Raw genomic sequence first — 18,391 nt, 5'->3', positions numbered from 1 at the left:
ACAACTGGATCTGTTAATACATTTATCTAACTCAATATCACTTGTGATGAGTTCAAGGAGGAATTGATTTCATTGTATCTGTAATGAATGACCATGAACTAAAACATCTGTGGAAGAAAAAAAAGTAAATATTTTAATACCTGTGCTCCATTATTGCAACTTGTTTTGGAATCTTGTTTGCAACTTGTGACTTCACTATTGGGTTGTGCCCTTATGCCTGCTGATAAGTACAGACACATTTGTACAATAATCAACTTCATTCCTGGAGTGGGAACTTTCTGGTAGAAGTCACAAGCAAAACTCTCCCACGTAAAAGCATTAGCTGCCCACAGAAACCAGACGAGGCATGGTGCCAGAACATTTATTCAGAAGCAAAAATAAGCATCAGTTGATACAGTTCTTTACTATTTAGTTAATATATATTTGTTACTATTCAGCTCTTATTTCATATAAATCACATTTAATAATTTTTAAATGCTTTAAAAGTTGTTATTCCAGAGTCACATCATTGGAAAACTTTTGCGTTTAACAGCCTGTGATTTATGATAGTTCTCCAGTGTAATTTGCCATTTACATTACAGTGGGGTAGAGGCAATTTTCAATTCCAATGATATAGCATAGCATAGCATAGCATAGCATAGCATAGCATAGAACAGAACAGAATATTGTCTATAGTCACTTTAAATGTACACTAATTGATACATTAAAATGAAATGTTGTTGCATTCGGCTCTCTGGGGGTCACCACCTCCAATTGCACTATATAAATATGACCCAAAAAATTGCATATAGCCATATACCTACATATATTCTATGACACAGAGAAACAATGCAGTCTAGTTTGGATATATAAATGTACACGGAGAGAAAAATGATTTTGAAAGTTTACCAGATGGATGGCATAGGGAACAAAGCTGTTACAAAATCTGGTAGTCCTCCTGGAAATACTTAGAAACCTCCCAGAGGAGAGCAACAGAAACAGACCGTGAAGTGGGTGTGTAGGGTTGCTAACAAGGCTTTGAACTCTTAAGTACATAGCACTTATAAGCAGCATCCTGAATACCAGGTGGCGAGCTTCCTATGATCTTCTCAGCTGTCCTTACCACTTTCTGTAAGGACCTTCTATCTGAGGCACTGCTGCCACCAAATCAGACAGTGATGCTATTCGTAAAAAATGGCCAGGACAGGAGAAAGACGTCATGTATATGTCAAATATCATTCAGGTCATTTCAATTATCTCACTGTTTACCTAGATGTAGTAGTAAGTTATTGTGCTTGTGTGAATTTAGACAGATAACATATCTAATACACCTATTTTCCCTACAACAGCCCTGTGAGGTGGATTAGGCTGAAACTGACTGGCCCAAAGTTATCCAGCTGGCTTTGTGTTTTATTAATTTCGGGTACAAGCGTTGCATCATTAAACCCACTTCCTCTTAAAAATGCAGAGAATTTTTTTAACTGAGGCATAACAAGCTTAATAATTTTTTTAAAAGTTTAAAGTTGTCACTTGATCCCACCGCATGAACGCGAGGTATGCCCTCTTGAGGAATGTTGAAACAACTACAATAACCGTCATGCTGTGCGACTGAGGGACACATGCGCAGAATACCCTTGTTGCTATGGGAGCCTGCGGTAGGGCCCGACGTCGGGCGGTCCTTCGGTAGGGTCCCTTCTCCTTTAGTCCCCCCGCGCTCTGGCAGCCGAAGTTACCCCGTTCCAGTTCGAGGGGGGGTCCTTTGTTGCCATGGTGACCGTAGCGTTACTCTGGGCTCGCTAGCGATGTTCTCAGTGGAGCCGGACAAGGAAGAGCGCCGCCGGAGCAGCAGCGATGTCCCGCTCCCAAATAATCCACAGTGGCCACTTCATGGTCTCGGAACCCCACGCCGAGTCGGACCCCGATCCAGATCTCGGTTCCGAAGAGGCCATCAGCTCGGCCGAGCGAGCCGTTCGTTTAGGCCTGCAAAGCTGCGCGGCCGAGCGAGTCAGAGGACCCGGGGCGTTAGGGAAGGCTGCGGCGGGGAAAGCCGAAGGTGCGGCCCAGCCTGGTTTTAGGGCTCCCTACGACTTCGACACGGTGAACGAAGGCACCTGTCAGATCTACCGCTACGGGCCGCGCAGCAGCGGCGCGCTCAATATCGACGCCTCCCTCACCAAGCTCTTCGAATGCATGACCCTGGCCTACAGGTGAGGAGGGCCCGGTGAGCAAAGGACGAAGGGAGGCGGGCCCCGCTTGGTGGTTCCTGGCTATAAAAGACAGGCAGGAGGGAAAGTGCCAAGAAGACTGGCCCAACGAATGTGGATTGCTGCAGAGCTTCCGAAATCAAGATCTGAATCTTCAAGAGTTTTTGAAGTTGTATTTGACAACATACCTTCCTTCCAAGTTGCCTTAGACCAGTGTTTCCCAAACTTGACAATTTTAAGGCATGTGGACTTCAACTCCCAGAATTCCACAGCCAGCATTGCTGGCTGTGGAATTCTGGGAGTTGAAGCCCTCATGCCTTAAAATTGTCAAGTTTGGGAAACACTGCCTTAGACCACTAGACGCTCTACCCTAATTAACAATGGGGCTGGCCATGTTAAGTTAAAACCCTGGACTCAAATGAGACTTTTTCATTGTTTCTTCCTTACACTAGAACCTGCGCACAAATAGGGAGGCTCGACGTCTCTGTTAATATCCCATATGAGTGTAGAGTACTTCAGAACAAAGCACAGACATTTCACAAGTTGAAATAAAGGCTCTTAGAAGCAACTTTAAGAGTTAGAGCAAAGGTGCGACCTGTTCTGGATTGCCTCAAAAATCATGAGAGGTAGAAAAGTGATTTTCTAACGTGCCATTTGAATTAAACTTCAGGGCAAAAAGTATGTATATGTTTAAATGAAGAAACCTGTTTACCGATCAGTAGTTTCGTTGTAAGCTTGATTTGTTATGTGCCTGAGCTTGCTGGATAAAACTGGTAATATGAGCTTATATAATCAGTTGATAAAGTATCTTTTATAATTGCCCTTTGTAACAGTATTATTTATTGGAAAACTATTGATGATTAATCTGCCAGCTGAGTTTTAGACTGGCGTTCTCCATTCTTAGATTAGACTTGGTCCAAAGAATTGTTGGGGAACGAAGGAGAAAAAGGATTCTGAATGCTTTGGTACAAGGCTTCTATTGTGCATTCATTTTTGTCTCTTTCGTAATGCTTTATGAAGAAAGGAGAGGTAATAGCTTCTTCCACTTTTAAATCTCCTCTGTCTCCCTGATATTTCATACTTTTCTTGCTACCCCAAAAATGTTGAAAAACAAAAATACACTTCTGATAGTATCACATATCTTTTGATTACCAATTTTAGACCTTTGGCTAGAAGCATCTATAAACTCAATTTGGAAATACTCAAGACAGCAACCTGTCCTTTGATTTCGGAACAGTTATTCAGTAAATGCCAGACTTAAAGTGGTTTTGGTCAGGATATGTTGCACTGGGCACATGAATCTTCACATTGCTTGTTTATGTTCAATCACATGACTTTCATAAAGATAGGATATCAAGTTGTGTTGCTCTTGATCAATAGTATTCAGACCACTAGCTTCATTTTCAGTTCTTGAGGGAAAATTGACCTTTAATTACTTCCAGCAATAATTTTTTTTGAGTGGCACAATTAGTGAGATTAAATAGTTAGAATGTAATCTACAGTACACGACTGCTAAAAAGTTTTCAACATATTATTATTTAAAAATTGATTTATATTAGAAATAAATACTTTTTTTCATTTGGAAATATTGATAACACATCACAAATCATTCTGTTGTGTGTGTTTTGGAATGTCCTCATAGTGTGTGTGTGTATATATATATATATGGCTAGAAATACTTATCCATTACTCACTACATTACACCTGGAATTCTACAATAGCAGTTAGTTAAAATAAGATAAAGGTAAACACATATACAAATTATTGTATTAGCTATATGGTATTTTACAGAGTGGCTAAAATGTATTATGCATTTTGCTTAAAAAAAGTGTATGATATATTGTTGTTTTAAGATTAATTCAATAGTCACAAAGTTGATCTTGAGACCAGCATAGTTACTTACAGTTAATTGTCTCTGGATATTTTCTGCATGAATTAATCTGCTGTTGTGTGCCTGTTCATCCATCTCCTTAAGTTTGCCCTAAAATCTAATGGGGAAGGGAAACCAGAGATCAGATACTAGGTTTCAAAGAAACCTTGCACATTAGCCAGTCTTCGAAAAAGATAAATAATTGTATTAATTTTATTACTCTATTTTGAATTCTTTTATTTTCTCCTTTTATCGGCACAATGTAGGAATATTTGTATCTATATTGTCAAGTCTTTGAGCTAGTATTCCTGTTCATTTTTCTTTCTTGATCATTTTTAGCTTGACTTATTTAGTGTTTCCTTAATCCAGATATACCAGATGTTACCGAAGTTTCATTGGATTCTTTTTTATTTTTAGTGGAAAAATTGTATCTCCCAAATGGAAAACCTTCAAGGGGCTGAAATTGCTGCAGCGTGACAAGATTCGGCTCAATAATGCTATTTGGAGGGCATGGTATCTACAGTGTGAGTACTGGAACAGGGTAAATTCAGAAGTTTATTCCCAAGGCATCTTCTTTCCGTAAGAAGTCTATGTTCTTGATGAATTCTGTAGCGAAAGACTATTTTCTGTGCACTATTATGAGCTGCAAGTAATAGCATGTACTGCTGAACATCACATAGTCTGTTCTGTCTGGTTGTAAAGCCCATGAACATTGCCTTCCTGTTTGTGAATGTACAATTTGTGGTAGCTTTCAGTCAGTCAGTCAGTCAGTCAAAAAATACATTTGTCTGCCTCTGAAGTGGCAATTGCATTCAGAGTTCTGTTTCTGTTTCATTTTGTACACAGATGTGGAGAAGAGGCAGAATCCTGTGTGCAGTTTTGTGACTCCCCTAGAGTGTAGTGACATAGATCAGCATCGCAAGCCTGAGGTGATTAAGGCTTTTATGACATTATTATTATTATTGTTGTTGTTGTTGTTGTCGTCGTCATCAGCAGCAGCAGCAGCAGCAGTACAATGATGATGTTACCTAGTTTGGTAAAGGAACATCTGCAAGAAAATCACCAACCTCAGAGAGCAATATGGACCCTACACTCCAATACTGAACTATAAATATTCTATTCCATAAATACCAGATTCTATTTCTTTACTTTTATTTTTATTTAACTTCTATATCTTTATTTATTTGTTAGGCTGTCATCATGGAAGGAAAGTATTGGAAACGCCAGGTTGGGGTTGTTATTAGGGAATATCATAAATGGAGGACATTCTTCCATATTCGGGTAAGTTTCTTCTCAAGCAAGTAAAGCCTTTTGAATAACACATAATATTAGTGTGATAAAATAGCGGGAATATAGTACTGTATTGAAATCTTCCATCTCCAGATGATATTCTTTATCTTGCTGTCCTCTGTGTTGGTGCTGTGGCAAACAAGAGTCTAATTCTATCCTAAAACAATTTAACCCTCTGTACATATTCTGCTTGCGTGTACAAGATTTAAAACATGATGAGGACAAAAGGGCTCTATGCAAGTGCCTCTACAGAATTTCTGCACATTTTCACCAACATTTATAGGCATTTTGTATAGTGTGTTTGGCTAGAATTTTTAGTAGCTTTTCATAACTGAGAAATTTTATTATTGCAGTTCCCAATCATGGGACCTAGTATTAGATATACCAGATGATTATCCTTTTATTTTTATATTTTATTTATATTTCATATTTCTAAACTATCCATCTTCCTCAGAGAGGGGCTCTTTTATCTTTTATCTGAGTTTGTCAGGTACCTGAGACCAAAGACTTTTTCTCCATCTGAAGTAATTCATACTTTTGACTTTTTGCCATTTGAATAAGATATACAATAATCATTAATATTTACGGTTGCTTACAAGGTTCTCTAATGCTTTGTATTTCTTTTAATGAATAAATTAAAATTTCCTTTGCTAGTGAATATCTCAGAAACGTGTTCTAATCCAAACCATCCTGTCTTTTTGTTTTAGGAGCAGAAGAAGTTTGACAAACCAATCTGTGATCCTAGTCAGGTGCTATTTTAATATTCAAAGATTCCCTGTCCCTATTCCCTTCTCCCTGTGGCAGAGTCTGAAACTGGAATACTTAGAATAACAACCATTGAGTATTCCAGGCTTCCACTTCCTCAATCCTTTGCTGGAACATATGCGGTTTCCCTCCCTATTTTGTGCAGGAGGTGTCTGATGCAGTTTCGGAGGTAGAATTCAGCAATGAAACAGCAAGTGGAGGACCTATGGAGCTTGATCCCTTACATGATCTGGATGTACTTCTGGACACCATGGTCTCCAGCCGCAACCCTTATGGTGGTCCCAATTTACGTGGTCTTGGTGAGAAGTCACTTTACGCCCTTTATACAATGGTTTTGTAGTGAAACTTTTTCCTTATGCCCAAGTGCAGAGAGCTTTCCAAGGGCTTCCATATAGGAGTTAGTTGCTGACTTGTAAAGACTGTGTATGGTACATGCTATTTAGCTATAAAAGTTGTAAATTTAGCTATAAATTTTTGTCTTCTCTCCAACCTTCCCTTTTGGGGGAAAGTTGTTGAGAAGGTGATCAAGTGGCACCTCCAGAGGATCCAGCATGAAACAGTATCTGGATCCTCTTCAATAAGGATTCAGGCCCAAATATGGGACACAAATGTCATTGGTTTATCTGGCGAGAGCAGGATGAGTGTAGTACTTCCATCCCTGTTCTACATGATCTCTTGAGTGGCTTTCTATATCATTGACCATGATATTCTTCTGGAATGGCTTCAGAGGTTGGGAGTAGGGGGCATTGTGTTGTCTGAGTTCACTTCCTTTCTCCCAGGTCATTTTCAGTTGGTGTTGATTGAGAGCAAGAGGTCCAATCCTTAGCCCCAGTTTTGCAAAGATAATGCAAGGATCAGTGCTCTCTCTGCTCCTGTTTAACATCTTCATGAAACCATTGAGGGAAGTCATCCATTACCAAGGGGAAAGATATAATCAAAACGATGATAATAGTCCGTTGTACCTCTCTGCCTTTGTTGAGTTATATGCTGCAACTACCCTTTCCTGGTCCCTGGAGGCTGTTGAGGTAGGGATGGGGAACAACAGGCCAAAATTGAACCTTGGCAAGATGGAGTGGCTTTGGGTTTGGGGCTCCTTGGGTTTTGGAGAATTATCATCTATCGTCAAGAATGGAGTCAGCGCTGCCCCGGACAAACCTGGTGCATAATCTGGAGTGCTCCTGGACTAGCAACCCCTGCTTGAGGAAGTGGCAGTAGTGGCCAGGAGAGCCTGTTCCTTGTGTACCAGTTAACGCCCATTCTGGGACCAAAATGCCCTTCACAGAGTCACCCAGATCCTGTTTGGACTATTGTAATGCAGTCTACAAGGGCTGCTCTTGAAGAGTATCCAGAAGCTTCTTGGTTCAAAATGTGGCAGCTCACATAGTTTTACACAAGCCTAGATTCATGCATGCATCATGTCTTACAGGATCTGCATTGTTTGCCAATTTGCTTCTGGGTTCAATTCAAGGTGCTGCTTATAACCTTTAAAGCCATACAGAGCTTGGAGCCAGTTTATTTGAAAGACTGCATCTCCCCAATTATATCTGCCTGGTCTACCAGAACAGGAAGCAGGGTATGTTGCAGGTCCCATCTATTAATTAGGGAAGTACATCTGGTGGAACCAAGAAAAAGGGTTGCCTCGGTGGTGGCCCTCTCTCTATGGAATGTCATTCCCCCAGAGATAAAATAGTCCTCTCACCTTTCTGGAAGACCCTGAAGACAAGGTTCTGTCAGGGAGCCTGGGAGCCTCAGACTGCTATGGAGTGGCCAGTGACTAGACTAATTGTATGGATTGTCAAGTGGCTAGAGTAATTGTATTGGTTGTTGTCGTGGCGGAGAAGGTGGCATTTTAAGAGTTTTACATTGTGGATTTTTAATGCTGTAAGCTGCCCAGCGTCACCGTGTTGTGAGTTCAGTGATGATATAAATTAGTTTAATAAATAACTAAAATGAATAGTGAATTGTAGCACTCCTTATTTTATGTCTTCAGCTCACCAGGGTAATGCTGACATGATCCAGCCTACTCTGACCCAACTTCACCCCAATTTTGGAGAAGAATTTGTGAACACTTTGGATCCTATTCAGGGTAACAGAAATTCCCCAATTTTATATAACTAAGTTGAATTATGTGATCTGGTGGAGCACCCTATAGACAAAATATGTATATTTTTTAAATGAGCTTTGCATAGTTTCCTAGGGTCAGTTCAAGGCTATGTTTTTAAAAATTTCACATATGTATTCCAGAAAGTGTACAGCATGGGAATTTGTTGCTGGACTCCCCGGATCTGTTTCCATTATTTAATGTCTATTTCAGTGGGAAAATGTTTTTACAATCTCAAAATGCAAAGTATCTAAATCTCATGCTTTGGGAGAAAATGAGATTACTGACTTATTTTCAAAAGCCTCAAATTAATCCCCAGATTATGAAAGGTTGGTTTTTGACCTCAACAGTAAATAGTATTAGAACCATTGATTACTGTACATTGGCTCAGAGGTATAGCTAATGAACACAGATAGCCTAAGTTGCAAGAAATAAGAGCAGAGTTTTGCTCGGACAAAATCCTCCCTCCTGCTAAGATTCTACAAGTGTGCCAATCTGTTACTGTAAGTGAATAAATGAAAATAAACCTTTTTCAGCATCCTATATAATAGTGGTGATTTCACTCTCATAAGTGCTGAGGTTCTCTTTTAATATAACATCTATGCTCAAGGCTGAAGGAACAACAGACTTGACAAAAACATTTGTGTTTTGCAGAATAAATAAAAATAAAAGATGGAGGAAAATCAGTTTCTTGATTGAGTGGGTAGGCGGAAACCAGGGAGAATAGAAATTGAAAGGGTTATGCTAGAAAACAGCACCAATGTCTCGTCTGAATCCCAGATGAATATATTTTATATTGTAGCACTCGAATTTAATCCCACTTGATCCATCTGTTTCTGCAAATGGGTTTTCATAGCAGGATTAATAAATCAATAGAGGAATTAATTCAATTAGTCAACTCGGAGTGAAAAGTGAAAAAGCATAAAGCACCGAATATTCACTAGTTGAACCTTGGATGACAGCTTTTGATTTAGTTAATATACATGTTCCATCTTGTACTAACCATTGATCAACCACTGTTTCTCTGGTGAATGTGCTGTACAGTATTCTACTACTATGGTCCTGGAGCCTAAATTGGTCTTTCCTTCTGTCTGTCTTTTTCTTTCATTTGTTTCCTTACCTTTGTCAAGACTATTTAAAAGGCTGCCTGGCTATGATCTCCTTTCATCATTCATGATCTATAGACATTCAGTCATGCTTCTTCTTCCATTTCTGTTCTGGCTTTTTGGCTGGTACTTGGATAGGAGACCACCAAGGAATATTGGAGCTATAGACTAGACTGGAAGGTTGAAAAACATCCTGGAAACCATTTCCATATTGCTACCAAGCAAACAAGATAGATCTGTCTATGTAGTCATCAGGAATCAAGCTCAACATGAGATTGACTTTACATTTTATCTATTTCAACAAACAGTATCAGAAAAGGTAATCTGAATAGAGTTGTTTCCATCTACAATTCAGAATCTAATGCTAATAATTTAAAATCTAATGCAAATCACTATTGTCCACTTTATGGAAATTTGGAAAAAGTAATACCACGATACGATACTCCCGTTATGAAAATTGGTCCATTCTTCCTATTAAAATTTAAAGATTGTGACTAATGTTAATATGTTTACTATCAGATATACTTGGATGAAGATTAATGTGTAGATATATGACGACTTGCATTCTACAATCTATCTAGTCCAGTGGTTCTCAACCTTTCTAATGCCGCGACCCCATAATATAGTTCCCCATGTTGTGGTGATCCCCAACCACTTATACATCACCGGGTGCCAGGGGCATGGCCAAAGAAAAGGGGAAAAAAATGGCGGACAGCCTTGTTTGGCGACCCCCGTGAAATGGTCGTTCGACCCCAAATGGGGTCCCGACCCACAGGTTGAGAACCACTGATCTAGTCCCTGCATATGTGTGCAGGGACACACAACACACACACACACACACACTTATTTAATTTCTATCTGTGATAACTATTATATGATGTAATCTGGCAAAATTTATAAGTTGCTTTTTCTTTCCTCAGGTTGCAACCCCATATTATCTTCCTGTCTATGATTGTTTTTAAATATCACTAACTGAGAAAAAATCCTAATGGTTATTTGCTTAATTGATTGAGTTTATCAGCCAATCCTCATTTTTGTTACTCATTGACTCCTCCATGTTATTTATGCTACTTTCTTTTCACAGAATTTATTACTTCTTGTCGTCCTCAGCCTATATTCCAGGTAAGGAGAAGCAGTATATCCAGTCACTTATTACAGTAGCTACAGTAGCACTTAGTTCCATATACATAAAGTGGGAAGGATTATTATTTTCTGTTAGAAGACACTTAACGTTACAGGGAGTGAAAACTGCAATTTGAAAAGTATAGCCCAGCCCAGCCCAGCCCAGCCCAGCCCAATGCTCAGATAACTGTTTCAACCCATTATTTGATTTTCTGGATTATATTTCTCTAGTATATTTCTGTATAAGGTAGACTAAACCATACATAAAAATATATATATAATTTATTATTATGTTTTATTATAATAATAATAAATATATAATTTATTATTATTATTTTTATAGCTACTACAATTACTACAAAGAGTGTGCTGTGCCTATTTACGAATTTGAATCAGAAATTACAGGCAGGGAAACAAAGATTTTAGCATATTAAAATCCATGCACAAGCACTGAGAAGCAGGGAGCTTTTACGTATTAAAATCCTGTCTCCCTGCCTCTCCCTTTGGAGATCGCTTAACAGTTGGGAATATTGGGATCGTGTTCATTGAGCGAAGCAATCATGTGACATCTCACTTAAGTCCTCTCAGCAGGTGGAAACAGCAGCTTGCAACTTTCCCTGTTGGCTTTCCCATTGATTTTCTGATTGCAGGACACTGGGTAACCAGTGATAAGTATGAATAAGTTGCAAAGCACCCAGAATGTCATCACATGACCACGGTGTGTGTGTGTGTGTGTGTGTGTGTGTGTGTGTGTGTGTGTGTGTGTGTGTGTTCAGAAGTGCTTTACAGGCTATAAAGCACCTTTTCCAAGGCCATTGTTAATTTGAATGGTCATTAAGCAAGGTCTACCTGTAATTTATCTTTCCCTCCCACCCTTCCTTAAAAAATTTTCTGTATAAGAGCTGACATTTCCTTAACCTTCCCTAGGTTCCTGCACCTCTGCCAGATGCTACTGCCTTACACCAGGACGCCTCCGATTTGCCTTCTGTTGCCTCTCATGCTAAGGAGCTCCCACCATTGGGAGACCCAATTCTGGATGTAGAGCTGCCTACACCTTTGACTGGACAGCAGATCTTCTTGCCATTCTTCCCCACCTCTCCACCAAGGATCAGCCCTCCACCTGCCCCTCCTATCTTGCATCTTCAGCCACAAACCACATTTGTATTTTCTGTTGTTACTAACACTGGATTGGAAAAGACCTTGCCATCCCCTTCTGGGGAACCTTTTGTTATGCCAAACTGTGGTTCCTCATCCAAGGGTGGAGGGGTCAGGCAGCTTCAGCGGATTGCTCCAGCACCTTCTCCTACTCATCATCAGCCAGCAACACCCCAGGCTTCCTTCACTCCACTACCTACAACTGGTACGTACTCCTAAACTGGGCTTCATAGAGAGGAGAAATGGGGCTGAGTGTAGTTAAGCTTTCTTTGGACTTCTGCTTTTTGTATTTTAAGTAATACTGGGAATTGTGCACTTACCTTAGTTTTACAGCAGTCACTAGGTATTTGGGGGGGGGGGCGGAAACAGCAAAAAAAAAAAATTCTGGCCACAACCATTCAGTTAGTGCCCTATCCCTTTTTAAACAGGTCAAGGTGCAATGCATATAACATAGTAGCAGGACTTCAATCACAAGGACATAGTTGCCATCTTGCCTTTTTTGACACACGTGAGCACTCCTGGGTAGACATTTGATTTTTCAGACTATCATCAGTTGAACTTCTTCATCTTTGCTAACATTGATGAAGCTTGGAAAAGATTTACATTTTTAAAAGTCTTTCTAGCTATATGTTTTGGTGTACCTCATTTTCATAACTAGAGAAGTTAGTTTTGTTCTTATCAATTAATTCAAACAAAAGGAGAATGAAACATACATTTATAGCAGTGGTTCTCAACCTGTGGGTCAGGACCCCATTTGGGGTCGAACGACCATTTCACGGGGGTCACCAAACAATGCAGTCCGCCATTTTTTTCCCCTTTTCCTTGGCTGTGCTACTCCCTTTTATTCTATTGGCTTTTGAAAGCCAATAGAATAGACTCTCTTGAATAGAGTCTAATTCTATTGGCTTTCAAAAGCCAATAGGAATTGTCCAGGCTGTCTCTGCCCTGCTGAGCCTGCCAAAAGTCCCATTCTGCAAAAGGTGCTGCAAGTTGTCTGCAGCGAAGGCGAGCTGTCTGGAAGTTTCCACCCCTCCCTGCTGAGCAACTACTAAAAATGTAAGTAAAAGTAAAAGAGGCCGGGGTGGGAGGTGGGAGGCCAGCAGGCGCAGGGAGGGTTGCTGGCGCGCGTGGGGCCCGGCGGGTGCCTTACCTCCCTTGGGCTGGGCCAGCCGGTGGTCGACCTGCGCCGTCTCTGCTGTTTGCCAGCTACGCCTCGGCCGGCACGGGGCAGCACCACGCATGCACAGCGCTCCCGGGCAGGGAAAGTCCTCGACTTACAACCGGTTGGGTAGTCCTCTACTTACAACTGGTTGGGTAGTCCTCAACTTACGACCGGTTGGGGTCGCGGCATTAAAAAGTTTGAGAACCACTGATTTATAGAATTCTAGACAACCCATTGTTGTCATTGTTTCAGAAAATATTTCCTTATCAGATACATCAATGCTTTCAACAATGGCAGAGTTTTTAATGTACTGGAAAAGTTCTTAAAAATTCAGGGAGATATTCAGAGATGCATCTGCCCCGAAAGTAGCCCCATGTTGAACTGTATAGCACAATCAAACATTTCCTGTGCAGTTGACCACATGAAATGTTTTATGATATTTTGTAATATGTCATAAACCAGAGGTCCCCAACCTTTTGGGCACCAGGGACCGGTTTCGTGGAGAAAGGTTTTTCCACGGACTGGAGAGTGCGTGGGTTTATGTGCTGCCTGCATCCCACGGATGGGGCTTTGCTTGTTTGGGTGGACATGCCGCAGCCCAGTACTGGTCCACCGGGGATTGGGGACCCCTATCATAAATTACTTTATAATAATTTTCATGTCATGTTTTATAAAATTTGCCAAACTTCAATTTCACGGGAATCATGGGTTCCAGATTTTGAACGCATTCTATGTTAGCTCTTTTTGAGGAATCTTGATTGAAAAGGTTTTGCCCTATGGTGCACAATTTCATCCAGTTAAATGTTACAGACACAAGAGCTTTAGAAGTATATAAACGTTTTTTTGTATTTGCACTACTAGAAGATTATGTAATAATCTGTAGCTCAGGGAGCATTGGCTTCAGTAGATTTAGGATTTTAGTCTGTAGTCATAAATAATGGGTGTTAAGAGCTCTTTATTGGTTTTTCTATTTTAGTTTAAATGTAAATTTAAGAACACAGTATACATATAAATGTATATGTATAAAAGAAAGAGCAGATTGTTTTCGATTACAATTTTAGAAGTTACTTAATGTAAAAGCATGACAGCTGTAGGCTGTCCAACACTGCTTTTCTTGGTTATGTTTTTCCAATTTATTTTTGCATGAAACAGACTGAACCATTTAAAGTCCATTCAGAAATTTTAAGATCTACATAATCACTTTTTAAAAAGATTTCCTTAATTCCCAAATTGAAGTAATAGTGAAATGTGCTAATTGAAATGCAAAGCTCATACTCGTATTCAGTGTGCATATTCTACTAAAAAAATAACAAAGGCAAAAATTTAATTCTGGAACTCCTTTTTCTACTCTGCAGTTATTAAATGTACAGCTATGGATAGACTCTAAGGAATAGTTTTCAAGCTGAGTAATACAAACCAACATTTTAGACAATGGTTGTGACATGGCCTGGTTTACTTGGATTTTTGATATTAGTTGCCATTCTGAGTGTGATACCCATCATTTTAAGTAGCAGCTGGTGGCTTTAATTTCTAGATAAGGTAAGTGGGATTTACTTGAGAAGACTGGCTCGCTAACTAACTAATGTAGTTTACTGGAGAATTCAGTGTTCTTTTCCTGGTAGGGCTTATTAGTCGGCCAAGATTTCTAATGGGGATCCATAGAGACATCTTGGAAACAGAAATGAGGGGAAAAAACCCCTCTTTCTTTCATTTCTAGGTCCTGTCCCACTGGCCCTCACTCCAGTTACAAAATCTGCTCAGGTAAGGATGTTCTCTTTTATCATCTTCTGAAAAGGGTAAGATGATTTTGCCACCTTCTGTGCTGGAGGCCTTTCAATAAATAGCCTAATTTATGTCTTCTTGGATTGATATGCACAATTTATTCTTCATAATTTCTTTTGATCCCTATCAGATAACTCTTTTTTTTATCATCTCCCACAGATTTGTGGCAACTCAAATCTCTCAGCTGATGTCCTACTGAGGTCAGTCTCCATTACAAAGGAGCCTTCACCAGTGCCTGTCTCAGCTGCTGCCTTGCTTGATATTGGTAAACATGCTAGGCATGGAGTCATTTCACATATTCTGTCTCATTTATTCCTCTACTTTAGTCTATATATTATATTTTGATGAAAACAGGATATAAGCCCATTTACCCCTATATTTTGGAAATTGTTCCAGGTTCCTCAAACCAGAAGATAGTCAAGGAGAAGAATCTGTGTAGTCACCAGGAAAAATACAAACATAATCCTGTTCAGGTAAGAAGATCACTACTGTATATGAAAGGAAGATCGTATTTCTTCTAAGTTGTTTTTTAAATCTGAAGAGTATCAGAATCAGTTAGAATATGGTAGTGGAAGTGGCAATATTATTTATAATCACCTGGGGTGAAGATAATTGTCTTAAATTCAGTCATCTTCTTTTTGACTAAATAAATATATTAATCTCATCTGATTCCACCCACATATCCCACCCTCCCGTACCATGTGTCTTCTGCAGATCAAAAACAATGGTTTATCTTGTGTATCCCAACTGAATGAATTGCAAAGCTAAGAATTGTCAGAATGTAATTGTCCCTTGCAGGGAAGCTGCCGATCAAGTTTTACTTCTGCTGACTGTGCCCGTCGTATGATCATTAGCTCAGGCTTTAACACTCTTGCCAGTCTAGTACTGTCAGGATCTGATCAAACCAGCACTAAGGTACATATCTTTTCCCTGTAAGAAAGAAGGTTAGTATTTATTTTGTCTTTCCCATTTCTCCTGTGATCCTCTTGGAATTGTCTTCCCTTGTTCTCTTCAACCTTATGTATTCTCAGCTCAGCAAAGCGCTGCTCTTGCAGAAAAGTGTGGCATATGTAGGAAGACTACAGCAAGAACGCCGACAAAATCAGGAAATGGTAGAAAGACTGCGTGGAGAAATTGAAGAGTTGAGCACTGCCATTGAGTAAGTTGAATAGTAGGTCTGAATGGTTGAGCTATCCCTTGATCTGAGTAAAGGAAATTTATATTGTTGAGTTGTACTTTTTCTTTTCTTTTCTTTTGCAGTAAATTCCAGCGCCAACTTCCACCTAGTGGAGCTCCTGTATTACCTCCACAATCAAATCAGGCTTCTGAACTCTATGAAGAATATGTACGTCAGCGCACATTAGAGGACTGGCGTTTTTGGATTGTATCCATTAGGAACTAACAAAGTGGGGTTTATTTGGTTACTGCAAAGGAACAAATTGGGGGCATAAAATCTGATGTATTTGCCTCAGCAACATTTAAAATGAGAAAAGTTGATTATAATGAATCCTTAACTCTTTTCAACTTGCAGTTCAGTATTATAATTAAGCCACTGTTTGAGAGCTATACCAGAATGGTGAACACGGGCAGCATCAAGGATTTCTGCCAATCAGTGATGAACTGGTTGGAGCAGCACTGCACATTACCCATCTTGCGCCCTGGTATGGTTTGACAGTTGGGTAGGACGAATTAGAATTGTGAGGAAAGCTGAAGAGTCCAGGCAGATTTTTTTCAAACGAGTACCTAGGAAATATTCCAGGGTCCTATGTGGGTCTTGATCTAAGACAGGACTTTGAGTACCTTTGCTTCAGAGCATGAAATAAACATAGCATCTTAAGCGCTACCCCTGCCCTTTTAGCCTTCAGAAGACTATGAAGATGCGGCTCTTTCAATCATTGGGCTAGGGTGGGGTTGAGTCAGGTGGTCAAATATTTGGTTGTTCTGGCCCCTAGTGTGAAGGTTGTTCTGCTTTTATTTCAGCCAATTGTTTTTTTTTAATTGATTGTTATGAACCACCTTGGGTTATTATGTGAGATAGGCAGCCATGTACGTTTTTTTAAATTCTTCTTAGTATGACATGAAAAAAATGAAAGGAGGAATTGGAAGATTTATCTTAATTCTATAACTTGCCTATTGTGATTTTGCTAGCATAATATGTAGCTCAAAATGTAAGTGTAAAATAGGAGAATGAAAACTGCACAACCATGTCTAGATTTGGAGCAGAGGAAAGGCAAGAATTATCACAAGATAATGGCTATGCAAGGAAAGCATATATTACTTATGGCTTTTGTTCCATCTCAAGTCACAAGGATCACATTTCTAGGGATTAGGAAAAGGCACCTAGCTTAATTTCTTATTAATACTTTGGGGTTTTTTGTTTATTTTTCCTTTTTGTAGCTATCTCTGGCTCTCTTCTGCAGCTGAGCAAAATCACATCCATATTGACTCAGCCAAGCCATCTGCCTGGACAAGCTCTACGGGCAGTATCTTCTCCACAGAGCAAGAGCAACAACTAGGACGAAAATCTGGCTTCCTTCCCCCAGAGGTTGCTAGGAATCCAGAATAAGAACCTCTAACTCAGGAAATCCCTTCATCATGGAAATAAGGACATTGTAACAATATTGGTGCTAGCTATTCCACAGCAGGGAATCTCTGGGGACCACCTTTGGTGCTGGTTATCATGGCAGAACAGTGGAAGAGTAGAGGGAACTGGACAAGGTATGGAGTTACAATTGTAGAAAGGAGTCATCAGGCATGGCTTTCAAGATTTTTATAGAACTGGGAAGAGTGTGGGTCTCCATTTCCACAGTTTTCCCACCAGGGGGCAGTAAGGATACTTAACGTGATTCAGTTTCTCACAAAATGTGAAAGTTTATGGCTGGCAGTCCCTGATGTGAGTGCTTAATTACAGGTAGTCCTTGACTTACAACCATCTGTTTAATGAGCAAAGTTACGATGATCATTTTTCGCATGACCATTGCAGCATCCCAATGGTCATGTGATCAACATTCAGCCACTTGGCAGCTGACTCCTATTTATGAGGGTTGCAGTGTCCCAGGGTCATAGGGTTACCTTTTTTCAACTTGACAAGCAAAGTCAATGGGGAAGTCAGCTTCACTTAACAGCTGTTGTTACTAATTTAAGGACTGCAGTGATTCATTCAACTGTGCCAAGAAAGGTTATAAAAGGGGCAAAACTCAATTAACAATTGTCTCACTTAGCGATGGAAATGTTGGTCATAACTCATGGACTACCGTCCTGCTTGCCGGTCTGGTCGTGCCTTGAAAAACTGGGTGTCCTACAGGCTGATTGCAGGCTTCACATGGATGGTTGCTGACATACACTTTGCCTAATTTACCTCTTTCATTCCTGATCAGACATTTTATGCAGAGCTACCGTTTTCTGGACATGCCCTGAATTTCTTAAGGAGGATGGAACCTGGTTTCCAGCAAAGATGTTTACTTTGGGGTTGTCTACCTCCAAAGATCATATCTCGATATTTAGATCAAAACTAAATATCTAACCTCTGAAGAACATGAGCAGGTTCTTAATAAAGCAATCACTTGATGAAGCAGAGTTATTTTCAGTGCAATCCTGTGCCCTTTGTTCAAAGGAGAGTTTTGCTTAGTTCTGAAAATACAACTATTGCCTAATTATTTTACACACTACAACTAATGCTTTCCATACAGCAATTCAGATACCTGGGAAGTGTAGGGAACTTTTCTAAAATACTGTCTTGTAGCACAGCTTTTTTATATAAATGTTTCAATAATAAATGTTCTCGAAGATAATGGCATACCGAATCCATTACCAGGGACAACGTTTCACAATGCTGCTGCCTCTATGTGAAATTAT

At 39.8% G+C, this 18,391-nt stretch overlaps 1 protein-coding gene across 3 annotated transcripts; it reads left to right on the top strand.

Annotated features, from left to right (window-relative positions):
- Nucleotides 1–357: 357 nt before the first annotated feature.
- Nucleotides 358–17,633, top strand: LOC120306952 (MLX-interacting protein-like). 3 transcript variants are annotated; one of them, XM_039341038.1, is made up of 17 exons: nt 359–2,186; nt 4,471–4,577; nt 4,900–4,982; nt 5,245–5,334; nt 6,051–6,092; nt 6,254–6,407; nt 8,099–8,194; nt 10,400–10,437; nt 11,365–11,797; nt 14,472–14,515; nt 14,696–14,801; nt 14,933–15,009; nt 15,335–15,451; nt 15,568–15,695; nt 15,797–15,920; nt 16,068–16,197; nt 16,934–17,633. In XM_039341038.1, the coding sequence occupies exons 1-17, from the start codon at nt 1,831–1,833 to the stop codon at nt 17,050–17,052; spliced, it is 2,244 nt and encodes a 747-aa protein (XP_039196972.1). In that variant the 5' UTR covers nt 359–1,830; the 3' UTR covers nt 17,053–17,633. The 3 variants fall into 3 exon arrangements, with proteins under 3 accessions (XP_039196973.1, XP_039196972.1, XP_039196974.1); XM_039341039.1 differs by lacking the exon at nt 15,335–15,451 and having other exon boundaries at nt 358–2,186; XM_039341040.1 differs by lacking the exon at nt 16,068–16,197 and having other exon boundaries at nt 15,797–15,881.
- The last annotated feature ends 758 nt before the right edge of the window (nt 17,634–18,391 follow it).

The sequence above is a fragment of the Crotalus tigris genome, unplaced genomic scaffold (genome assembly GCF_016545835.1).
Source record: "Crotalus tigris isolate CLP2741 ecotype Arizona unplaced genomic scaffold, ASM1654583v1 scf7180000017764.6130737, whole genome shotgun sequence".
Classification (NCBI taxonomy): domain Eukaryota; kingdom Metazoa; phylum Chordata; class Lepidosauria; order Squamata; family Viperidae; genus Crotalus; species Crotalus tigris.
This window is presented reverse-complemented; position numbering and strand designations above follow the sequence as displayed.